The 26,373-nt window shown below is 41.6% G+C and overlaps 1 protein-coding gene across 2 annotated transcripts in view; it reads left to right on the forward strand.

Moving 5' to 3' along the window:
• The window catches only part of RNF130 (ring finger protein 130), a 151,217-nt gene that overhangs the window by 35,437 nt on the left and 89,407 nt on the right, over nucleotides 1–26,373 (forward strand). For both annotated transcript variants that reach the window (XM_017863957.1, XM_017863958.1), the window contains exon 3: nucleotides 19,518–19,768. In XM_017863957.1, coding sequence (XP_017719446.1) covers nucleotides 19,518–19,768 — 251 coding nt within the window. The remainder of the gene's footprint in view (nucleotides 1–19,517; nucleotides 19,769–26,373) is intronic.

Below are 26,373 nucleotides of genomic sequence, written 5' to 3' on the forward strand. Positions count from 1 at the left end.
TATAAAATGGATTAGATTCATTACCCCAGGAGTGGGATATATAGTTTTGTTTTGTTTTGTTTTGTTTTTTTACATCTGAAAATCAATAGAATAAATGAAAAGCCAACTAACCATTTTCAGTAGGTGCAGAAAAAGCATTTGACAAAATCTCAGTACCTATCATGATTTAAAAAAAAAAAAAGCTTTCAACACATTAGGAACCATCCTCAGCCTGATAAAGGGCGTCTATGAAAAAGTCACAGTTAACAGCATATTTGATGGTGAATGACTAACTGCTTTCTCCCTAAAATCAGGAACAAGCCAAGAGTGTCCACTCTCATTCCTTGATTTCGACATTATACTTAACATTTTTCTTGTGGTTTTAGCCATTGTAAACAGGGAAGAAAAAACTAAAAGGCATCCAGTTTGGAAAGGCAGAAATAAAATTCATTATTCACAGGTTATGTATGTAGAAAATCAAATAGAATTTATTAAAAAGCCACTAGATCTAATAAACAAGTCTAGAAAGAATGTAGAATATAAAGTCATTATACAAAAACCAATTGTATTTCTGTCTCTCTCTTTTTTTTTTTGAAGGCAGAGTCTCACTCTGTCACCCAGGCTGGAGTGCAGTGGCGCGATCTTGGCTCACGGCAGCCTCTGCCTCCTCGGTTCAAGTGAAAGTGATTCTCCTGCCTCAGCCTCCTAAGTAGCTGGGATTATAGGCGCGCACCACCGTGGATTTCACCATGTTGGTTGGGCTGCTCTCGAACTCCTGACCTCAAGTGACCTGCCCACCTCAGCCTTCCAAAGTGTTGGGATTACAGGTGTGAGCCACTGGGTCTGCCCAAAAGCCACTGTATTTGTATATGCTAGCTATGAACATTCCAAAAGTGAAATTAAGAAGAGTTCATTCTCGATAGCCTAAGAACAAAAACTTGTTAAAAAGAAATATAAGAATTGCACATTGAACCTACAAACATTACTGAGAGAGATTCAAGAAAATCTCAGCCAACTGTGGTAGCACATACCTGTAATCCCAACACTTTGGGAGGCCAAGGCGGGAGGATTTCTTGAGCCCAGGAGTTTAAAACCAGCCTGGGCAACACAGGGGGACCCTGTCTTTACAAAAAAATAAAAAATAAATAGTGGTATGCACCTGTGGTCCCAGCTACTTGGGAGGCTGAGGTGGGAGGATCATTTGAGCCCAGAAGGCAGAGGTTGTGGTGAGCCCAGGTGATGCCGCTGCACTCTCACCTGGGTGACAGAGTGAGACCCTGTCTCAAAAAAAAAAAGAAAAAAATCTGGATAAATGGAGAGCCCTTTCCTATCCTTTGATTCCATTGTTCAATATTGTCAAGGTGGCAGTTATCTTAAAATTGATACATAAATTCCTTGTGGTACGTTCCTATGCAAATCATAGCATGTATTTTGTAGGAATTGATAAGCGGATCCTAAAATTTTATGGAAATGCAAAGTACCTAGAATAGCCAAAGCATTTTGGAAAAAGAACAGCATTAGAGGACTTACACTACTCCGTTTCACAACTTTAGTAACCAAGGCATTGTGGTAATGGTAGAAGGATACGCATATAGATCAATGGATCCCAATTGAGAATCTAGAAATAAATATCTTCATGGTCAGTTCATTTTCAACCAAAGTGCCATGATCATTCAGTGAGGGAAGGACAGTCTTTCAAGCACTAGTGCTGAAACAATTGTTACCCATGTGCAAATTTAAAAAAAGAAGCCAGGCCTGGTGGCTTGTGCCTATAATGACAGCACTTTGGGAGGCTAAAGTGGGAGAATCGCTTGAGCCCAGGAGACTGAGGCTGCAGTGAGCCAGGATCGCACCACTGCACTGTAATCTGGGCCACAGAGCAAGGTCGTTTCAAGGAAGGAAGGGAGGGAGGAAGGAAGGAAGGGAGGGAGGGAGGGATTTGGACTACATGAAAATGACTTCACTTAGATATTGGACAAAATGTAGGAGGTAAAACTAAACTTTTAGAAGATAGTCTGTGATTTTGAACAAGAAGTTCTTGCCTATGACTACAAAAACACTGTGTATAAAAAATTAGGTTTTATCAAAATTTAAAACCTTTGTCATTCCAAAGAAACCATTAAAACAATGAAAAGATAAGCCACAAAATATTTTTGAATCATACATCTGATATAGGACTTGCATCCAGACTATATAAAGAACTCTTATAAATAAAGATAAACAACCTAGTTTTACAGTGGGCAAAGGGTTTAATAAGTAGACATTGTATTGATCATTAGACAAATGCGGTCAAAACAACAGTGCAACCAAAACAATACTGTTTCACATCCTCTAGAATAATTATAATTAAAAAGTCATACAGTACCAAATTTTGCTGAGGACGTGGATAAACTAGAATCCTTACGTGTTGCAAGCAGAAATGTGAAATGGTACAACCAGTTTGGAAAATAGTTTGGCAATTTATTTAAAAGTTAAACATAAAAATACCAAACAACCTAGCAGCCCGCTCCCAGATATCTGAGAGAAATGAAGACAATGACACGTCCACACAGAGACTTAGTCCACGCAGAGACTTACACACAAATGCTCGTAGCAGCATTGCTTATTATGGCCACAAAAGTAGAGACAACGCAGGTGTTCATCAACTGGTGAATAAATGAACAAGTTATATGTCCATAAAATTGAATATAGTTCAGCAACTGCAGTTGGCCCTTGATCAATGAGAAGGTTAGGGAGGAATACTGACCCACACACAGTCAAAAAGCTGCGTGTAACTTTTGCCTCCCGCAAAATTTTCCTTTTTTTTTGAAATGGAGCCTCAGCTCTATCGCCCAGGCTGGTGTGCCATGGCGCAACCTTGGCTCACTGCAACTTCCATCTCCTGGGTTCAAGCGATTCTCCTGCCCCAGCTTCCCGAGTAGCTGGGATTATGGGCCTGTGCCACCATGCCCAGCTAATTTTTGTATTTTCAGTAGAGATGGAGTTTTGCCATATTGGCCAGGCTGGTCTCAAACTCCTGACCTCAGGTGATCCGCCCGTCTCGGCCTCCCAAAGTGCTAGGAGTATAGGTGTGCGCCACCGTGCCCAACCCCAAATTTAATTACTAATAGCCTGCTGTTGACTGGAAGCCTCACTGATAACATAGGCGATTAACACATCCTTTGTTTGTTACATATGTTGTGTGCTGTTATTTAAGAATGTTTTTAAGGAAATCCTAAGGAAGAGAAAATATATTTACTCCTTATTAAGTGGAAGTTGGTCACATCCCCATAGTGGTTTTCATCCTTATCTTCTTCCCATTGAGTAGGCTTGGGGGATAGGAGGAAGAGGATGGTGGTCTTGTTATTTCAGGGATGGCCAAGAAGGAAGACAATTTGCCTGTAAGTGGAGCTGCACTGTTCACACTGGTGATGTTCTCAGCTGTAAATAGAATTAACTCCTGACACATGGATAAAGCTGAAAAGCATTAGCTAAATGAAAGAAGCCAGACACAAAACGCTACTATTATATGATTCCATGTATATGAAATGTCTAAGAAAGTCAAACAAACATACAGAGACAGAAATCACATTAGTGGCTGTGTAGGGTAGAGGTGGGCATGAAGATTAATTGCAGTGAGCATGAGAGAGCTGGCATGTTGGCAGACATCAGGAATCCCAGCCACGTCGGAGACTGAGGCAGGAGGCTCCCTTGACCCCACGAGTTCAGTGGGCAACTACAGCAAAACCCCATCTTTAAAAAACAAAATAAAACACCAAAAGGGAACATGTATTTTTAAAAAGGGCAGGAGTGAATTTCCTGGGGGGTGATGGAAATGACCCAACACTGGATGTGGTGATGGTTGCACATCCCTATCATTTTACTCATTGCACACTTACAAAGATGAGTCTTACAGGGTGTAAATTATACCTCACAAAAGCTGGTTTTTAAAAGTATAATGCAAACTAAAGTTCAAAAGCAACACACATATAAGATCTCAAACTGAAACAGGTTTCAGTTGCATGTCCTCAAGTATTCTGACTTAGAGGGACAAAGCAAGTATACATGAGGTGATCTTTTCTTTTATTCATATTTTAAGTATTCAAGATAGAAATTAAAAGACTATATAATGATAGAATGGTATAAAAAGTGGACAGTGGCTGGGCGTGGTGGCTCACACCTGCAATCCCAATACTTCAGGAGGCCGAGGCAGGCGGATCACTTGAGGTCAGGAGTTGAAGACCAGCCTGGCCAACGTGATGAAACCCCATCTCTACCAAAAATACAAAAATTAGCTGGGCATGGTGGTACATGCCTATAGTCCCAGCTACTTGGGAGGCTGAGGCAGGAGAATCCTTGAACCCAGGAGGCGGAGATTTCTGTGAGCTGAGATTGTGCTGCTGTACTCTAACCTGGGCAACAAAGCAAGACCTTGTCTCAAAAAAAAAAAAAAAAGGGCGGTGGATAGTGGCCAGGCATGGTGGCTCACACCTGTAATCTCAGCACTTTAGGAGGCTTAAGCGGGGTATAGCTTGTGTCCAGGAGTTCTAGATCAGCCTGTTCTAGACATTACAAAACCCTGTCTTTACTAAAAATACAAAAATGAACCAGGTGTGCTAGCGCTCACCTGTAGTCCCAGCTACATTGGAGGCTGAGGTGGGAGGATTGCTTGAGAACCTGGGAGGCGGAGGCTGCAGTGAGCCAAGACCATACCACTGCTCTCCAGTCTGGGCAAGAGAGCAAACTCTGTTTCAAAAAAGAAAAAAAAAAAAAAGGACAAGAGGCTAGTTGCAGTGTCTCATACCTGTAATCCTAGCACTTTAGGAGGCCAGGGTGGGAGGATCACTTGAGACCAGGAGTTCAAGACCAGCTTGGGCAACATAGTGAAATCCCATCTCTATTTAAAAAAAGTGGACAAGAAAAATGTAAAAGTAAAGACATTTGCTTTGCTTTATAATTAGTAGAAACATGCTGAGTATAAGACTGAAAGATTAACTGTGAAGACGTGCCATAGACACACACATTATATATTTTAGAGTTAGAAATGTAAGCCAAGCTACTCCAGTTTAATGAGTCTTATTTAATCCAAAAAGTTACACAGTCATTTAAATGGAAAACATGGATGTATTGTTCACAAAAGCAATGGAAGTAAACCCTTTTGTTTAAAAAAAATCTGCAATATAATACTGCTTTTATTTTAAGATTAGTAAAATGCCGTTTTGTTTGGGAATTTGTGAACTACCTGCAAACTAACTCATCTTAGAGTGTGAAAGGATTCTTGGTTCTTGGTTAGAGCTTTTGTCCTTTTTCTTTGAGCCCTTTCTGTTTTCCCTGTGAACTTCTAGGCTGTTGTCCGTTGTCTCCTGTTTTCCAGACAGCCTAGTTGTCCGTTGTCTCCTGTTTTCCAGACAGAATAAATGCTTGGTTTCATTCTGTTCTCAGTGGAGATGCTGTCTGTTACATATTCATCATCTTAGAAAAACATTATTGAAATATTTCATCCGATTTATAGATCACTATCTGTTTCCATAGCTGTCTCAGTTTCTTCTGGTTGTTCATCTTCCAAAATCATATTTAATAATTTATCACAGATTTTAATTTTTTATGACATACTCAATCATTTTTAGTTATAGAAGAAAAAATCAGTTTTAGTTGGATGATATAGTACCTCTAAAATAGAGAAAAGAATTTGGCATAAATATCAAACAGTCACAAGATTGGGATTTGAATCTTAGACCAAGTTGATTATCAGCCTTGTGAGTTCGGGTAACTGAGTCCTTAAACTAGCATCCTCATCTACCTAAAAGGGGGCGATTGCAAAATTTATTGAGCTAACAAACTTGTTTAATGTGTAACAGTTGTACAATTTTTCTTATGCCTGGAATAAGCAGTAGCTTTTATAAAATTATGAAATCAATTATTTCTTTCATTTTGAGACTGGCAGTTTTTAAAACATTTCTAAGTATACTTTTCCTTCATTCTCCTGGTGTTTTTTCCGTATAACTTTCAATTGTTTAAAATATATCTAGTACAAAAAATAGTTAATTGACAGGTATTGATTTATACCTGCTATATGCCAGGCATCCTGTGATGGACACTGTAGGGATTTTTAGAAGGATGTACAAGTGAGTGTCTGCCAGGAATACTTCCTCCCTTAGGGAGACACACATGCATGAAATAATTGGGGAGCCACTCAGTGCTTAGCTTTGCATACCTACGTGGCGGGATCAGCATAGTATTATTATGAAAGGGGTTCTGACTCAGGTCTGGAAGACTTCATATAGGAGGCATTCATTGTGCTAGGCCCTAAATAATTAGGATTACTTAGGATTTGACCAGAAAGAGAAAATACCCTCAGTAGGGGAACCACATGAATCAGGAATCTGGTTGGAGTAGAGGGAGTCTGAAGGAAAGGTAGAAAGTTAGGTAACTGCAGGTAGAGGGATTTGGATTCTGTATGCTGATGGTTGTTTGAACTCTCGTTAGAGCTCCAAACATGAACAGGACACACATGGTACCTCTTTCCATGGAGTTATAATCAAGCAGAGAAGATAAACACTGAGTATGATGTCATGACTGTGGGCAGTGACTGAGGTCCAAGGGGTCAGAGAGGACTGCGTCTGAATAGGAGTTGAAGAGTGGAGAAGAGTATTCTAGGCACAAGGCCCCTCAGGAGTGAAGGGTCTGAGGTGGGGAAAAGCTCAACAAAAGTAATTGTAAGTACAGGAACGAGACAGCATGGCTCAACATGGTAGATAGGGTAATAGTAAGTTCCGTTCCGAGCAGAAGTGTGCCTGAAGCAAGGGCTGTCAGTCACCGGAGGATTTGAAAGAAGGGAGATGTGGCGTCGATGCTGCCTAAGCTGTGCTTTCCAACGCCGCACTAGGGTGTACCGTCTCACACGTGTAGCAGCCACGGAACCGGGCAGCCAGAGCCCTGCTGAAGAATGGCAGCTGTCTCAAGCAGCTAGCAGCGTTCTTAGCTTCTTCTCTGCCATCTAACTGGGACCTGGAGAACCAGCAGGAAGCATTGGGTGGGAGTGTGGAGGGAACCAGTGGTGGCAACAGAAGCCCTACAAGGCACAGTTCCCACAGGTGAAGTGTGGAGAGGAAGAGTGGGCCAGAAAGGCATGCGTCCTGGCTGATAGGGTTCTTAATGGAGCCCATGCTCGGGGTGGGAGGGGCAGTGGTTGTGGAAAGGTCCCATTTCAGTCTGGCTAGCTGCACTTGCTGAAAGCCTGTCCTGAGAATGGGGTGAGAAGTTCACGTTAAGTAGCATAGAGAACACACACTCCATCAGAAGCTTCTCTGGGTCTCGTCTTTTCAGCCAGGCATTCATGATAAATCTCCAGAATTATGATCCTCTTCTGACTTTTGTATGCCATAGCTCTCTGCCTTTCTGTTTCTGCTTATACTCAGAGAAAGTCATTATACAGTGGCAACTCCTTGCTTTCTAGGCTCCTCCCTCCACAGATAACCCTTCTCACCCTGTAGGATGGTGCTGTCTACAGAAATTGAAGAACCCTTGTGTCAGAATCACATAAGGTAATTGGAAAGACACTGATTCCAGGATCTTCCCCCTACCCGCCCCAGACAGTCTCAAGGGATGGACCTGGAGACCCATGCTTTCACCATGTGCCAGTTTTGCCCCTCCCTTCATTGTAGGGCAGAAGCAGTAGGTTTGGCAGCTCTCTGTGCTGTGCATTTCAATGTGAACTAGTAAGAACTGGTAAAAGTCAAAAGGAGAGACACCCAGATCACTGCCCTTACTGAGTTTGTAGTCCAAGGCTCCTGTAGTCCTCAGAGCCCTCTCTATACCTCCATGACAGTATTGTCCTTTTCCTTTCGTGTTTTCATTCTTTGCATACTTGACTGGCAGTAAGGAAAAGCCCAGAGTTTCATGAAGTTAAAGTTTGTGTCATGTCTTTCGGTTCTCTGCAGTGGTCAGCAAAATGCCCTGAACAAAATAAATATGGGTTGCACTGAAATGATTTTATTAAGATATTTAGTTTGGTTGTTAAGCTTTCTTTTCATTTAAGGCTATGTTTTATACCTAATTTTAAAATTCCACATTGGAATATAAGTATTCCATATATACTGTATGTACCAATGTAAGTGTAAGCATTTTGTTTTCTTGCCTTGTCAAGCAAGAGCTTGGTCCTGTTTATTCTAAAACATGCCCTTTACCTGGTGACTGAAGGACGTCTGTGCCAGTGCCCTGTCCATGACGTCATTGACAGGAAAGGCCACTCAGTGTGTGGTTTCACTTGTTACCTCTGGTTAGCAGAGTGAGTTCTTTGTCATGTAGGTAGCAGATCTGTGGTAGTGTGAAGGGGAAGTTATGGGTTCTTGGATAGTTTACAGTAATGCATACTTGTCTGAAAATTATGGATCTGTTTTCCTGGTTTTTAAAGATTTATATAGACTTTACTGTTACTGTTTAATCATCTTAAGTTGTGTTAAATCACTGTCTGATTAAATAGCTGTAGTTTTATCTGTATGTCTGTAAGAATTTTGTGGACATTCTTTCCATTGTTGAAAGGAAGATGAGGTAATTTAGATAAACGTGTAACCAAATAATAATGTTGCTTTTTAATCTTTTTATCAGTCAGCAATATCAGATGCTTCTTACTGGGTATTTTTTTTTGGATGGTTGAACAAAATTAGTTGGATGGCTCTTCACCTTTTTTCCATCATATTCTCTTAAAACTTATTTAGTTCTATATTATCTAGCATTGAATAGAAAATGTCACACTTTGTAAAATATAGAAAATTCACTGTGAATACAAAAAATGCTTTATGAAAACGAGTAAAAAGAAATCACAAACACACTGTAGAATACCTTTAAATATCAGTAATTTGGGCCACTTAATGTAAATCTGTGTTCTTTATTCTAAATGCCTATCGAGGAAATGAGGACTATAAGTATACTGTTGTTTTACCATTTAAAGTTTTTTAGCTTCTAAACGAATGTGGATTTAACTACCTTAGAAAAGATGGAGCTTGAAGTTGAAGTGTACTGCTGTGGCAGGAAGTCAGGGTTTAAATTGCATTTATATTTTTGCCTGAGTTTGCACATACTTCTACTGTATCTTCCATCTGGTTCATACATTTTAAAAAAAAATTCATAATTATCAAAATCTAAAACTGAAACACTTAAGCAGTAGCTTTTAAAAAATAAAAATAGCCTTTAAAAAAATAAATGCAATGGTTCCATTTTAAAACTTCCATAAGCTCTTAATTTTCGTTTTTTCTTTACATCTGAAGTAGAACTGGAGAGTGCTTCCACCAGCAGATACATGAGACTGTCCACTAGCCTTCCTTGGCAGGCTCTGTGTCCCAGGCGGGTTGTTTGAAGTCGTCACTTGATTTACTTTTTTGTCTTTTCTGTGCTTCTCTTTTCTCACTGGCAGCAGAAGAGGAGGAAGGTAAAATCATATAAAGGATCTACATGGGTTTGAAATGCTGTTTTAGAAATCAGTTTCCTAGGTTCCAGGATGGAAGACATTCTTAACTGATAGCAAGTTCATGTGGTGATGGACCTGAGCTTGGAGGTAGGATCTCAAGTCTTAACTGATAGCAGTTCATATGGTGATGGACCTGAGCTTGGAGGTAGGATCTCCAGAGTTGGTCTCATTGGCACAGCTGCTAAGCAGAATCATGTAGCCTTAGGCTGTGGATGTTAGAGGTCTGGGTGGGGATCTCTTACCCCTGCAGTGATGCTTACAGCACTTCTCGCTTCAGGATGGAAGTGGAGGACAAGGCAAGGGGTATTTTGGGACAGTCCTTTTGCTCTGCAGGTCTGTCTTTTGCATTACAGAGTGTTTCACCTCCCAGGCATGGGCCTGCTAAATGCTGGTAGTACACCTCCATGTCTGTGACAGCATAGAGTTCCCTCCCACAGGGTTTCCAGACACCCCCAGGAGAGCTTTACTGCCCCTGTTGAGACCCACTGTCCGATGAGACCCACTGTCGGATGCTTAAGTTTGAGGAGCATTTAGAGGAAGAAGGAAAAGGGGCCCCTCATTGGTGAAGGGAGCGGGAATGGCAAAACTCAGGAACAAATGGTAGGCTGTTATATTTGCCTACATACTAACAGTTCGGCTGTTCTTTATTTCTTTCTGAATTTCCAAGTTTCCATTTGGTGTCATTCCCCTTTTTTAAAATCATTTCATGCAGCACAGATCTCCCAGTGATGAATTCTGTCAACATTTATTTATCTGAAAGTGTCTTTTTTTGCCATCATTTTTCAAAGACAGGTGGAAATTTTTGTGTGACAGAATTTTCCTTTCAGCACTTTAAAGGCGTTGTTTTGTTTTTTTCTGGCTTACGTTTTTTCTGATGAGAAGTTGTTCCCTTTTATATAATGAGTCTTTAAAAAAAAACTTTACTTTTAGAACAGTTTTACGTTTATGGAAAATTGTGAGGATAGTACAAAGAATGCCTGCAAACCCCGCACCCAGTTTTCCCTGTTAGGTACCATGTGAGATGTTGATTTGTTGTACCACAGTGAACTAATGTTGATACATAATTATTAACCAAAGTCTATTACTTTATTCATATTTCCTTAGTTTTCACCTAGTTTTTTTTCTGTTTTAGGATCCCACCCAGGACACCACATTACATTTAGTCATCATGATCCATTAGTTTCCTCTTGGCTGTGATACTTTTTCAGACTTTGTTTGTTTTTGATGACCTCAACAGCTTTGAGGACTGCTGTTCCAGCATGTTGTAGAATGTCCTTCAAGTGGGACATGTTGGATAGTTTTCTCATACTTAGGCTAGGGATATGGGTTTTTGGGAGGAAGACCACAGGGATTTATAAAGTACCATTAGCATGCATCCTATCGTATCGAGTTTACGTGCTGTCAGTGTGAAGGACCACCGGTGATGCTGACTTCGGTCACCTGGCTGAGGTAGTGTCTGTCTGCTTCTCCACTGTGAAGTTAACTCCTTTTTTCCCCTTCCATACAATAACTTTTGACATCACTGAGTACAGCCCACACTTGGTAAGTGGGGATTTATGCTCCATCTCCCTTAGGGTGGAGTATCTACAGAATTATTTGGAATTTTTCTGCATGGGTGATTCGCCTCTGCTCCATTTGTTAATTTGTTCAGTCATTTATTTGTATCAGTATGGACCCATGAGTATTTATTTTATACTTAGGATTGTAATACAGTATAACTTTGTTACTCAAATTATCCCATCTTTGGCCACTGGGAATTCTTTGTGTTGGCTCCTGTGTCCGTTGACATGCCTCCATTGTTGTGGGTGTAGGTTTTTTGTTTTTTTTTGTTTTGGTTTGGTTTAGTTTTTGAGCACTTTCTTACTTTCTGGTGCTGTAAGATGTGCCAGGCTCCTTTTGCATATATTTTCTGCCCCTTGAACATTATTGAACTTCATCAGTAATGACACATCAATCCTAGAATCAGCCATTTTTCCAAGGAACCCTGGTTCTGTTTATTGGCAGAGTAGTAGTAAAAACCAAGATCCGGGCATTAGATGTGATGTTACTACCGAGATGCCTGTTGCTTCTGGGCCTTCTCAGCTGACAGAACAAGGAAATACATGCATGTATCCTAACTCCTGCATATATACATATCTATAAATATTTTTCTTTTTTTTTTTTTGTTTGAGACAGAGTCTCTCTCTTGTCGCCCAGGCTGGAGTGCAGTGGCACGATCTCCACTCACTGCAAGATCTGCCTCCCGGGTTCACGCCATTCTCCTGCCTCAGCCTCCTGTGTAGCTGGGACTATAGGTGCCCACCACCGCGCCCAGCTAATTTTTGTATTTTTAGTAGAGACGGGGTTTCACCATGTTAGCCAGGATGGTCTCGATCTCCTGACCTGGTAATCCACCCGTCTCGGCCTCCCAAAGTGCTGGGATTACAGTCTTGAGCCACCGCGCCCGGCCTCTATAAATATTTCTATCTGTAATCATCTGCGTTGATGTTAAGCTAACAATGAGTTCATACTTAGGTCTCCAACTCTAATACATTGCCACATGGATCATTGTAGCTCTCTCTCCTTTCTTATCACTGAACTCTCACTCCTAAATGAAAAACCTGGCTCTTGCCATCCTACATCTATGTACTTAATTATTCAGTTCAGTGAACTCTCAGATTTATAAATTCTTTAATGTAAATAACAGATTTGGAGGCCTTTTAGAGTTCTAGTGCCTGGTGTGAAAGCTTCTGTAGCCCACTTTCCTCCCAGCCTAAATCTCCCTTGGTTAGAATGCCTAACTCTGTACTTAACATTTCTTTTCCCACCCATTTAAAATTCTTTTATCAAAACTTGTAAGAAAGCATAAATGTAAGCATCTTACTTGAAAGGGGCACAAAACTAGGGAGGTGAAATCTTGAAACATAGATAAGAGGAAGTATTCATTAAGTAAACCTGCAAATGGGTTAAAACGAGTATAACAAAGGTTTGTGGAGACGTGGCTTAAGTGATAGTTCAAGTGGAGAAGGAGAATGCTTGGGAACCTTCAGTCACGTGAACTCCGTGTATGCTGATGTGTGCCGTGGCTTCAAAAAATTCTATTGAAATCTTACGCTGTATCCCTGTGGACACAATCAGATGTAGGGAGATGTTAGTGTCATGCTACTCTTGATACTGAAAGTATTGTATTTGTAGTTAACATTTACATAAGTGAAGACACTGGAAAACCAATGTCCAGAAAAGAATAGGATAGGAAATCTCTGTACACAGGGTCTTTTATGAAGCATAATTTAGAATGTCAGCATCATAATGAATAATGTTAGTAGCTGTTTTAACCGATTGAATGAAATAGGAACCATGAAGCTATACTGATCTAAAAAGTAAAAGTAAACTGAAGGTTTCATGAGGATGGAATATTTACCTAGCCTCAAAGCACCTCCCCACAGAATACATACTAATTACAAAGGGGAAAAGAGGAACTTCACGGTGCAGATGCCTGGAGGAATCACCTTTACCAAATTATCAAACTGGACTTTATCAGTAATGGCAAATAAAAAAAGCTGTGGGCCGCCTGATGGTGTACACTGCGAAGAGCACGGCCTCACCTCTGTATCGTTACTGCCAGCAGCACCAGGCCTGAATCTGGCACAGGGAAATACCTTCTACAGATCAACTGGGCTGTGTGTAGTCTTCAAAAGTGCCAAGGTCACAAACACCAACAAAGACTGAGGGACAGTTTCAGACAGACGGAGATGACTGACGTGACGACTAGTGCAGCGTATGACTGATCTGGGCTGCTGTGAAGGACCTTATTGGGAAAGTCGCAGAAGCTTGGATGGACTTCGGGATTAGATGGTAGTGACACATCAGTGTTAAGCTCCTTATTTGGGGGTTGTATTAGGTTTATAAATTTTGTTTGTAGGAAAATACCAAATATTCGGGAGTGATGAGGCATCATGCTAGCAACGTACTCTTGAATGGTTCTGGGTTTTTTAAAAGAGTTTTATATGATATTTCCAATTTTCGGTAAGTTTTAGATTCTTTAAAACAGATTTTGTTTTTTTTTTTAAATGAATGCTTTAGAACTCTAGAATTAGTATGGAAAAAAGACTGAAGTGGAGTCTCAGGGAGGCTGTCTTTGAACATTTTAAGAATTGTTATGTCAAGGAAGAATTCTCATTGATTCCAGGATGTGCAATTTAAAGTGGGAATGTTTCTTATATCCGATGACATCTTAGAATTTCTTGACAGATTTTTTTCTTCATGATACATAATGATGTACCTTGTGGTTGATGGTATTTTATATATCAATAAATGAAAAACAGGTTTTATTCAGTGGTATTTTTCCAGACGGGAGAACCAAGAGCCACAAACAGACATTTAGAAATTTAGATTTTGGCTGGGCGCGGTGGCTCACACCTGTAAGCCCTGCACTTTGGGAGGCTGAGGTGGGCGGATCACAAGGTCAGGTGATCAAGACCATCCTGACCAACATGGTGAAACCCTGTCTCTACTAAAAATACAAAAAAATTAGCCGGGTGTGGTGGTGTGCGCCTGTCATCCCAGCTACTCGGGAGGCTGAGGCAGGAGAATCGCTTGAACCTGGGAGGCAGAGATTGCAGTGAGTTGAGATTGCGCCACTGCACTCTAGCCTGGTGACAGAGTGAGACTCCATCTCAAAAAAAGAAATTTAGATTTTAAGGAAAGAAGACTTGTCTGACACTTAAATCCAGGTGACCTGTGGCTAGAACCGCTCGGCTGAGAGGGATCAGTAATTTATAGGGGTTCCTGTATTGTGTCGAAAGTTGGCAGCCCTGGGAGCTCTTCACTGAGAGTCTGTGGCTCTCTACTGATGGGTGGCTTGTCTTCATTGTCCACCCCCGTTCTGCCTCTGTGTGAAGGAAGAAAGCTTTCTGTTCTGGGCAGGTCCTTGCTCCTGCCCGCTTTTGTTTCTCTTGACATACAGTCAAGAGATAGCATAAGAAGAAAAGCTGACATCCGGGTGCTGTACAGTGGCCCCTTGGCCCTACTTGTATGTGATTGAAGAACTTCCTGCTCAAGGAAGAAAGAAAAGAAGACCCTTGGCTTTTGGCAACAGACTGTAGCCCAGTGTCCTCAGAAATTATCAGTGAGTGACTACCACTCAGTGGCTTACACATTCGGCTTCCCAGCAGCCGCATGGCAGGAGGTTCAGGTTCAAGCATTAGCAAAATTACAAGTTGGTCATTGCTGTGCATCTGTGGGCGCTGAGGGCTACTGTGGTGGTGGTGTACAGCACGTCCAAACCAGTCACTTCCACATGGGGAGACTCCAGTTTCAGTTTTGTGCAGCAGACCGTGTTCCTCCTCTCCATAGTCCCGTACTTCCCCTCCTGTCACTGCTCCCTGTTCATCAGAGGTCCTGCCACCATCCTGGGCAACTTCAGAATCCACCTGGAAAGTGAACAGCGAACAGAAATTCCTTCCACAGACCCTTCAGCCATTTTACTTTTCCAGGAGCCTGGCCCCATAGCTGCTCCCTGGGCCTCATCATCTCCCAGGATTGTTACAGCTCGAGTTGCAAACTCCTGTGTCCTATGCCCTGACCAGTGCCTCTTTCCTTTCTCCCCCTCTCTTCCTGTCATTTAGTTTTATTGAAGCTTCCAGTTCCCTGGACCCTTTCTTCGTTTTCTCCCAGTTTCCCTCCTGGCTTCACCTCTCCATCCTGCCTAGACTGCATGAACCACTATTCCAGCCACTTTGCCCAACAGTTTCACCGGGTCAGAGAGTGTTCATCGTCCCGTGTCTCACTTACCCTCAGGGCCATTTGGCTCCCCAATGCTTGAGTGTCCAGTGAAAGAGTTTGGACTTTATTTGTTTGACAGAAGGGATACATCAAAGGCTTTTCAAAGCAGAGTGACAGGGCAAATCTATATTTTAGGAAAACTGACAAGTCTCAGCAGGAAATCTATAATTGATGTAACCTCCATCTGTCAGAATTATTGCTATATTCATTTCATAAAAGAATGTAGAATGTGTCTGTTTTTCCCCCTTGAGTTCTTTAAGGGATCAGTGAAGAGAAAAATGAGGACTGGGTTTGAAGCACTGAAAGTATTGTGGATAAACGTTTGAGAAGGACTTTCATTAAGTCAGTGGAGTGAGATGAGAACTCCTGGGAGCAGGAGCCAGCAGGACCCACGGAGACACAGGCAGCCAGGGCTCTGCCCCATGTGCAGCTTGACCCTGAATACACCTAACGCTTCCCTCAGCAGCAGTCCTTCTGGACCCTCAAAGATTTTTTTTTTTTTTTTTAAACGAAGTCTCACTCTGTCACCCAGGCTGGAATGCAGTGGCGCGATCTTGGCTCACTGAAAGCTCCGCCTCCCGGGTTCGCGCCATTCTCCTGCCTTAGCCTCCCGATTAGCTGGGACCACAGGCACCCACCACCATGCCCGGCTAATTTTTTTCTATTTTTAGTAGAGACAGGGTTTCACCGTGTTAGCCAGGATGGTCTTGATCTCCTGACTTTGTGATCCGCCGCCTGGGCCTCCCAAAGTGCTGGGATTACAGGCGTGAGCCACTGCGCTCAGCAGTGTTTGCCCAGGGCTTGGGACATGGGAGTGATGGGGCATGTCCCAAATATGCTTTGATACTTACAGTGTTACAGTCTAATTATTTTTATTTTTTTTAAGATGGAATCTCGCTCTGTCACCCAGGCTGGAGTGCAGTGGCACGATCTCAGCTCACTGCAAGCTCCGCCTCCCAGGTTCACGCCATTCTCCTGCCTCAGCCTCCCGAGTAGCTAGGACTACGGGCAGGCGCCACCACGCCCCACTAATTTTTTGTGTTTTTAGTAGAGAAGGGGTTTCGCTGTGTTAGCCAGGATGGTCTTGATCTCCTGACCTCGTGATCTGCCCGCCTCGGCCTCCCAAGGTGCTGGGATTACAGGCGTGGGCCACAGCGCTACGGTCTAATTATTCTTAACTCTTATCAGTCACTGCCTGCTCTGACCGGGCCTTTATTCTGATGCCTACATTTCCTTTGGTGTGTGTATCCCTCCTGAAGCTGGGCCAGAGCTCCTCAGATCTTTGAAAGTCAAGTGTCTGAGGCAGCTTTAGGTCAGGGTCTTTGAACCCTATCAGGCTTTAGGGGTGGAGTTTGGGGAGAAGGCCCTTTCTCCTAGGAGGGGACTCCTGTATAACTTTCCTCAGATTCTGTAAGACGTTTAAGACCTAAGGTGGCTAACACTCCAGTCCTTTGCAAGTGTTGGTGGTGGACTTTCGTTCTGCTGGCCTCTCTGCTGTCCTCCTGCCTGGTCGGCAGGGTCGGGCTCCTCTGCCCGGCCCTTGTCTGTGCTGTTGTAAGGACGCCACTGCGATCGGCTTCTCTCCCTAGTCCGAAAGGTTCCCCTTTGCTCCTGAAGGCACGTGGATTTTTGCATCAAGAGCAGGTAATTTTCTACTCTCTTTAAGAGGTGAAAGGAGCCTTATCATAGTATGTATTCAATAAATATTGTTGAATGGATAGTTGAAATAATTACACACTTCTTTTCCCAAACAGCTTCCCTGTTGAAATTAGTTGGTGTTCTTATTTAGTGTTCTTTGAATAGAATTACATGGATTGGTTTCCTTGGCTACCTGTTCAGCTTTCCCTACTCCTTTTCCAGCTTGAGTCTTCAAGAGGGAGCCTCAACTGATTTCTAAAACCATTTGTACCTGGTGTGATTATAAAGCAATGAGACTGATTGTCATATGTTGTTTGTGGGATCCGTCTCAGTTACTTTATAGCCATACCTGGTATCTTATACCACAGATCATGGCCTGTTGAACAACATTTTAAAAGAGATTTCTAAAGGGAAATTTAAAGTGGCTTAGCATTATTTTATGATTGTCTCTAACTTACTGATGAAAACTCTTATTTCAGAAAGGTAATTAGACGTTAATTAGATGTTTATTGCTTGCTTTAATTTTATAGTTTTTTGTGGATTTTTAATCAGTATTCTGATAAACTGCTCTTCTAATAAAGTGGCTGTAAGAATTTTGAGTAAGGTAGTAAAAAGATATATGTTCCATTGGGTTACATTTTCTGTAAAACTCCTTTTACTGTTACATTTCTCTTCTTTTTTTTTGAGGGTCTCACTCTGTCACCCAGGTTGGCACGCAGTGATGTGATCTCAGCTCACTGCAGCCTCAACTTCCTGGACTCCAGTGATCCTCCCACCTCAGGCTTTAGGGGTGGAGTATGAGGAGTACTCCTGAGTATCTGGGAGCACAGACATGTGCCACCATGCCTGGCTAATTTTCCTGTTTTTGTGAGAGACAGGGTTTCGTCATGTTGCCCAGGCTGGTCTTGGACTCCTGAGCTCAAGCAGTCCACCTGCCCCAGCCTCCCAAAGTGCTGGAATTACAGGCATGAGCCACTGCACGCAGCCTTGTTGAATTTCTTTTTCAGTTGCATGTAGTCTTCTGTGACTGCATGTAACACAGTGGTTCTTTTAACTAAATATGATAAATGAAACATGTAAAACCAAAATATTTCAGTGTGTTATTCATTGAAGAAGCATTGAAAAGGACAAGTTTTGGGGACTTTTGCTTGTTTGTTTTGTTGGTTTACATTTGTATGTACAAACCTTATTCAGATTCAAATAAGTGGTTATAATTTTATCTTTCCCAAAATAAAATATTTATTTCCCTTCTAATGACCCTAGTCCCTCTCAGGGGCTCTCTGGAGAAGGCATATGTAGAAGTTACATGTTGCCACCGGCAGCTTCAGCTTGTGAAAGGACAATTGCTGATAGATTGATAGAAGTTTCTCTGTTTTCTTTTTTTTTTGTTTTTGAGACGGAGTCTCGCTCTGTGGCCCAGGCTGGAGTGCAGTGGCCGGATCTCAGCTCACTGCAAGCTCCGCCTCCTGGGTTTACACCATTCTCCTGCCTCAGCCTCCCGAGTAGCTGGGACTACAGGCGCCCGCCACCTCGCCCGGCTACTTTTTTTTTTTTTTAATTTTTTTTAGTAGAGACGGGGTTTCACCGTGTTAGCCAGGATGGTCTTGATCTCCTGACCTCGTGATCCGCCCGTCTCGGCCTCCCAAAGTGCTGGGATTACAGGCTTGAGCCACCGCGCCCAGCCTGAAGTTTCTCTGTTTTCTTAAAAGACACTGGGAAGTTATTTCCCTTGTGGAGGAGGAAAGGGATAGCAGTTTCTTGCTGTCCATAGTAATAGATATTCAATTCCTCTAATGTTACTACTTCTGGAAATTATATAGGGGAAAGGTCTAGGTAACTATAAAGCAACTTAAGACCATCGTCGTAATTAACTTACATAGCCTGTGACTGTGGGCAGACTTCTGGACAACTATTAGAGGCTGGAGGTATTTTGATGCCAAACTAGTCCAGAGTGTTGAAGCCTGGACCTGTCTCTGGAACGTTTGATTTCCAGAAGAGTTCTGGGGTAAACTAGCAAGGAGCCTCACTCCACTCAAGTCTGGACGTAAGACCCAAGTTAATTTCAGATGTCACTAATAAAAGGTACCACCATTTGGCACTTTGTAGCTCTGTTACCAGCTGTGTGTCCTGTGTCTCAGTGAGATTAGAAAGCGTGGTATCCTGTAGTTTTTGTTCCTTGCACTAGTTCTACAGTCAGTGGGTGCTCCATGAATGTTCCTAGATTAGTGCAAGAAGTACCAATTTATGCTATAAAAACAGCACTTTACTCCATTTCTTAAGGAATTAAGACTTTCTGAAGATCATTTTAAAATAGAAAAGGTTTTACAGTGTAAATCTACCATGATGTTGATACACTTCTGTTGCTGTGTAATGTTATATTGCTGTCTGTTGTCACATTTGGTTGGTTTAGTAATCTTTTTTAAATGTAGTTGTCAGACAAGTTAATATGGTTCTTAACACTGCAATCGTTCTATGCCTTATGTCTGTTTAAGTCTTAAGTACCACACAACAAATTACATGTTCCCACTTGGTGCCAGCATACCCAGCTGCAGCTTCATTTCAGTTGAGAAGTGGAGTTCGCATGTCCTTTGCATTACCAGATATGGTAGTTACCTAAGTAGTGTGTTTATATATTTGATGTTTCTATGAATTTTAAATGTCACTTGAGTTATATATTTATTTTATATTACAGGCACTGGAGATATTATTGCTGTCATGATAACAGAATTGAGGGGTAAGGATATTTTGAGTTATCTGGAGAAAAACATCTCTGTACAAATGACAATAGCTGTTGGAACTCGAATGCCACCGAAGAACTTCAGCCGTGGCTCTCTAGTCTTCGTGTCAATATCCTTTATTGTTTTGATGATTATTTCTTCAGCATGGCTCATATTCTACTTCATTCAGAAGATCAGGTACACAAATGCACGCGACAGGAACCAGGTGAGCTCAGTACTCAACAGTGATTGGTTCTTACCAGCCAGAGTTCACAGACATCTGTCGTGTCCATGCATCTTACTAACATGTTTTTTCTTTTAAAAAATGTTGTTACCTTACTCAGTCATTTTAATATGTTGAAAATGTCTACATAAGTATTTAAGGGATATTTAAAATAACCTAAAGGGTACTACATTTGTTGTGATCACCTAGAACAGTCTATTCAGGTAGATAGCTTGATATCATAGTATTATCTAGATAATTCTATTAATTTGGAGAAATATCACATAGTTGCATTTTTAAACTAGTAACTTTGGATGTTTCTGGAAATGGGAACTAGGAGGGGGGTTAGGGAGACTTCACACTACCCCTTCCTGTGTGAAATTCTTTCCCATGTGAATTTTGAACTGGGAAAGTATCATCTGTTTAGAAAACGAAATCAATGAAAAACCTCTGTCATCTAAGCTCAGACATGGTTGGTAAGGGTGAGGTGGGGAGGAGCAACAGAACACATTTCTCTAAGATAGTCATCCTAGAAGTTCCGTTGACAGCACATCTGAGGTGCTCAGGGAATTTGGGTTGAGTGAATAAACCTAGGACAAGCAGTGTGCTTCCCTGGTATGAAGGCCTGGAGATGGTGGCTGTCAGTTGGCAACTTAAGTTTGTTTGATGTGCTGTGGACAGGATACCCACCCTAGGAGCCAGGTTCGGGCTGTCAGGTCCCTATCCTAGACTTTGCATGTGGAAAACTACGAAGTGACTTGGTTGGAGAGTGGTTTGAAGCCAATTTTTGTATAACACTGTCTTCTCCTGACACAGTACATTCAAATCCCTGTGGGGACAGGGACATTGGGATTTTTATCCTTCCTCTTTCTAGTGGAAGCAGCACAGACTTTGACATGGAACCGGTCTCAGCTCACATCCCTCCTGTACCGCTGGTTTCCCATGATCCCTCATCCCTGACGGACAGTTTATTTAGCATCTCAACTTCTTTCTTCATCTGAAAGTAGATATAAAATACCCAAACACTGTAGTTTTTTGAAGCTTTATGTGCCAGGCTCTGCCTGTGCACTTTTAATTTTTTTTATTTTGATAATTTTTATATTTGTAATTTTAGACTTAACAAAAATGTGCAAGATAAGTGTCAAGTATTCCCTTCACTCAGATTCTACAGCTGTTAATGTTTTACTATATTTCCTTTTCTATGTATCTATACTTTTTTAATTAAAAAAAAATTTTTTTAAGAGACAGGGCCTTGCCCTGTCACTCAGGCTGGAGCGTGGTGGCAGTCATGGCTCACTGCAGCCCCAACTCCTGGGCTCAAGCGATCCTCCAGCCTCAACCTTCTGAGTAGCTAGGACTAAAGGTATGCATCACCATGCCTGGCTAATGTTTTAATTTTTTGCACAGACCAGGTCTTGCAGTGTTTCCCAGGCTGGTCTCAAACTTGGGCTCAAATGATCCTCCCACCTTGGCCTCCCTAATTGTTGGGATTATGGGTATAAACACCACCCTCAGCCTTTGTATATCTACCTTAACAAAACTATTTGAGAGTAAGTTTGAGATATGATGCCATGTTACCCTTAAATACTTCGTTATATATTTTAAAAACAAGAACATTCTCTTACATAACCATAGTGTGGTTATCAAAATCAGTAAATTAGCACTGATGTAATACATTATCTGATTGATAGACCTTTCTTGGGTTTTGTAAAACTGGCTCAATAATGACCTTTATAGCAGAGAAAGTCCTGGATTGATTGGAGCTCATTGGATTTTGCATTCAGTTGTCTCTTCTTACTTGGTTTTATGACATTGACGTTTCTGAAGAGTACAGATCGATTATTTTCTATTTGAGTTTATCTGATGTCTTATGTTCCTTCATGATTAGTTTCAGGTTATATGCATTTCGGGAAAATGTAGATTTGCTTGCATTTGTAAGAGATAATACAAATACAAAGAGGTCTCTTATCCCCTTCATTCATTTTCTCCCTGAGTAACAACATCTTGTACAACTGTGGTCAGTATCATAACCTGGAAATTGGCATGGATGCAATCCACTGATCTTCCTGAATACACTGAAATCTCCCCACCTCTCCAGTTTAATTTGTACTTATTTGTGTGTGTGTGTGTGTGTCTGTCTTTAGTCTGTGCAGTTTTGTGGCATGTGTAGATTGACGTGACCAACATCACGGTCAGGATACAGACCAGTTCCGTCACAAGGGTCCCTTGTGCTGCTCTTTTATAACCAAACCCCTTCCCTAATCTGCCGCTCATCGGTTTCTCATCTCTATAGTTTTGTCATTTCAAGAATGTTAAATAGGTGGAATCACGGGCCGGGCGCAGTGGCTCACATCTGTAATACCGGCACTTTGGGAAGCCAAGGTGGGTGGATCACTTGAGGTCAGGAGTTCAAGACCAGCCTGGCCAACATGGCAAACCCCATCTCTACTAAAAACACAAAAACTTAGCTGGGCAAGGTTCCATGCGCCTGTAGCCCCATCCATTCAGGAGGCTGAAGCACGAGAATTGCTTGAACCTGGGAAGCAGAGGCTGCAGTGAGCCGTGATCGTGGCACTGCACTCCAGCCTGGGTGACAGAGTAAGACCCTCTCTCAAAAGGAGAAGAAAAAAGTAAAATCTCTAAACTACTGGAAATTCAGCAGTATACTTCTCGATGTATAGATAAAAGAAGTCTCAAGAAAAAAATACATAGGACTGAATGAAAATGAAAATATAGCATATCAAAATATGTGAGGCACAACCTTAAAGAAGTGTTGAGAGAGAAATTTATAGCACTTAATTCTTACTTTAGAAAACAGCAAAGGCTTCAAATAAACTAATCACAGACTTAAATGTAAAACATAATATAAAACTTTCAGGAAAAATAGTAGAAAATCTTTGGGATATCTAGGGATAAGTAAAGAGTTTTAGACTTGACACCAAAAGCACAATTCATAAAAGAAAAAATTAATAAACTTCATAAAAAGTAGAAATTTTTGCTTTTCGAAGACCTTGTTAAGAGGTTGAACAAAACAAAATACAGACTGCAAGCCACGAGGTCAGGAGATCGAGACCATCCTGGCTAACACGGTGAAACCCCGTCTCTACTAAAAATAAATACTAGGAAACAAGCTCGCTGTTTGTGGCCTGCACCCGATGGCGATTACGTTTACTCCTTCATTATGTTTACTCCTTTCCTGAGTGCACCGGTATGATCTCAGCTCTGTGCAACCTCCACCTCCCGGGTTCAAGTGATTCTCTTACCTCTGCCTCCCGAGTAGCTGGGATTATGGACGTATGCCACCATGTCTGGCTAACTTGTATTTTTTGGTAGAGATGAGGTTTCACTGTGTTTGCCAGGCTGGTCTTGAACTCCTGACCTCAAGCGATCCTCCTACCTCGGCCTCCCAAAGTGCTGGGATTACAGGTGTGAGCCACCGTGCCCTGCCAAGATTTTACTATTATCTTAGTGTTACTGATTTCTAGTGTGATTCCATTATGCTCAGAGAAATACTCTATGATTTCAGTCCCCTTCTGTTTCTTGAGGTTTTATGATCTAAGATGTGGTTTGTCTTAGTCAGTGTTTCTTTGGTGCTTGGAAAAAATATTCTGCTGTTGGGTGGCGTGTTCTCTGGATGTTAATTAGACCGGTGTGCACAGTTTTCCTTCCTGAGGAGCCGGGCTGGGAGAACCTATTCCCACTGGGCTCTGTGAGACCAGGGTGGGAGGGGGATTGTGATTTTTCCCTTGGCGCCTGGCTGGAGTAGAATGAGTATTACCGCAGGTGTTTTCTGATGTTAGGCCGTTCTTCTCCTGGTACTTTGGCTAGAGGAGTTGGGCTTTTCTTGGCTTTTGTGGGGCGGGGTGGTGGGGTGCTCTGGTCCTGTTGGCAGTTCCAGGTTGGAGGCTTCTGCAGCACATTGTCAGGGATCTATGGGGGAAGTAAGGAAGCTTGGAACCCACCACCGGTTTCTCATGTCTTGAGGACCCCAGACAGCCCACCTCCTTTTCCCTCCTATAGCATGTAATAGTTTAGTTTAAAAAAAAAAAAAAACACTAAAGATTTGTTTTAAAATATGTTGACATATGAAACACTGAAAGTAAAATGGTAAGGAGCTGCTCTGAAGTGGTGTTCTTGACAGGCAGGCCTGTAGTAGTGGACTGCATGCAACACATTCCGAGGACGTTGGAACAAAGGCTCACAGTTGTCCCAGGAGCCTGCTATTGGAAGATAGTGCTTTAATTAGCACCCAGTGTGGGGCCTGCGGGTGATGAGGGAGTAAACGTAATCGCCATCTGGTGCAGGCCACAAACAGCGAGCTTGTTTCCTAGCATTTATTTTGCGGCTGACTGCATGCAGGATCCTTCCAAAGCGTCTCTCTCCAGATGCTACTGTGGTGGAAAGTGATGTTCTGACCTTTTTTCCTCCTTCCGTTTTCCCTAAGGTTGACAAATGCTTGATGAAATTTTTGTGGCTTAAAAGCTTAGCTTATTAAAGTTTAATAAGAAGGTGGCAGCAGCTAGACTGGTTGAAACCTTTGGCTATTTTAAAAGAGAAGCCAGAATATTAGCAAAGGAAAACCAGTGAGTTTAAGGACAGACTCTGATTTTCTCCCACAAACTGTTTTGTTTTGGTTTTGAGACTGGGTCTCGCTCTGTCACCCAGGCTGGAGTGCACTGACGCAATCTTGGCTCACTGCAACCTCTGCTTCCTGGTCTCAAGCAATTCTCCTGCCTCAGTCTCCCGAGTAGCTGGGACTACAGGTGCCCGTCACCATGCCTGGCTAATTTTTGTGTTTTTAGGAGAGATGGGATTTCACCATGTTGGCCAGGCTGGTCTCAGACTCCCAACCTCATGTGATACTCCTGCCTTAGCCTCCCAAAGTGCTGGAATTAAGGCATGAACCTCCACACCCGGCCCCCACAAACTGTTATCATGAAGCAGTTCTTCCTGTAGAACATGTTGCCAAAGAGGTCCATGCGTTGTAAATAACTTTCTAAGCATAGTAAAATGCTCACAATTGAGAACATTTTGCGTATGATATAAGAATCTAATGCTTTGGCTTTTCAGTTCATGGCTGAGTGTCTGTGGTTTGCTCTTCCTGGAAAACTGTCAGAATGCATCTAATTACTATCTATAGGTCTAGATCAGATTCCCACTGATGGTAAACTTAAATGTCACTTTCGAATTAAGTCAGTGATAGTTATTTTACACAAAAGGGTAGATGTTTGTTACCTCTATTTTGAATGAATGCTTAAGGATTTTCTGAAACATGTAAAATGTTTTAACAGTTACATGGTTAATATTGCACCTTTAATTTCAAAGTGGTCAAATTTGGTTTCTAAAGCAGAACGATGAAGTTTTCATTTTACTGTTTAGGAATGGGGCAGATGTAAAATATTCTACAACTTAATGGACTCCTGAATTTAGAATGTATTCTTAAAACTTCCCAGTGAAAATGAATATGCTTTTTAAAGTATTTAAAAGTTGTAAAAGCTTCCTGCCATAACATGTGTATATAATATTGTTTGACTTTATAAATATCTCAGGGTTGCCGAAATGAAGTACACTCTTATTGCCTATTTTCATCATGAAAGGTCAGTGAGTAGCTAATTGGAGAATACATTTGCCTGTCAGGGGGTGTGGAAATACATGGAACATTCCTGTGTCAGAGAAAAGCTAAAACTTCGCATGAGTACAGTTAATCTTTGAAAAATGGTGGGTTCAAAAGGTTTTTTTTTTTCTTCCAAATTGGGAGAGAGGAAGTATTGTATATACTGCCAAGATTTGTCCTACAGAAAAGGATTATATTGCCCCCAAACAGACTTCTTTTGTCATTTTGGATGGCAGAGTGAATTTTGTTCATTATGTTTCTTAAGGATTAACAATTCCAAAAGAACTGGAAAGGGGAAATAGATGTTTGAGCTGAGAAGTTATTATCTTACCAGTTTTTAAAAGATACTGCAGATACTCTGATACCTTCTTTTTAATGTCCTGCTATTTTGTAAGTAAATAACACTTTTCATATACAGAGACTGTATTATATGCCTTCTAAATATTACATGTCAGAGGCTTAAGATCTGATTTTTTTTTGAAGCACAAAATATGCTCTTAAGATCATAGTCTTCGGAAGATAATTCATTTCTATATCCTTTGGGGTTTAGCATGGGGCCTGGCACATCACACTGCCTCAGTAAATATTTAAATGAATTCAAGAATGAGCTTACCTTCTGTTCGAATGACAGATGCAGTCAAAATACTGTGTGGTATAAGAGTTATTCTTTGGGGGCAGAATGATGTTACTCTCAGTGAGTCAAGGACACTTCACAGAGAAGGTAGGTAGTGACCTTGGAGCTGAATTTTAAAGGATGAATAAGACTTCATCAGATGAAGATGAAGGAAAGTCAGGCAAACGGATCATTTTCCACAGAGAGATGAAAGAGTTGAATGACTGGAACATCAGGAAGAGTGGGCAGGAGACTTGTGACTGTTGAACTGATATTAGATGAAAAAATTGTCACTAGACTATGAAGGGCATGAATCACATAAGAAAGTTAGACTTTATTCTATAATCGTACTGTTTTTTTTTTTTTTTTTTTTTTTTTTTT

This window comes from Rhinopithecus bieti, unplaced genomic scaffold (genome assembly GCF_001698545.2).
Source record: "Rhinopithecus bieti isolate Rb0 unplaced genomic scaffold, ASM169854v2 scaffold_73501, whole genome shotgun sequence".
Lineage (NCBI taxonomy): Eukaryota > Metazoa > Chordata > Mammalia > Primates > Cercopithecidae > Rhinopithecus > Rhinopithecus bieti.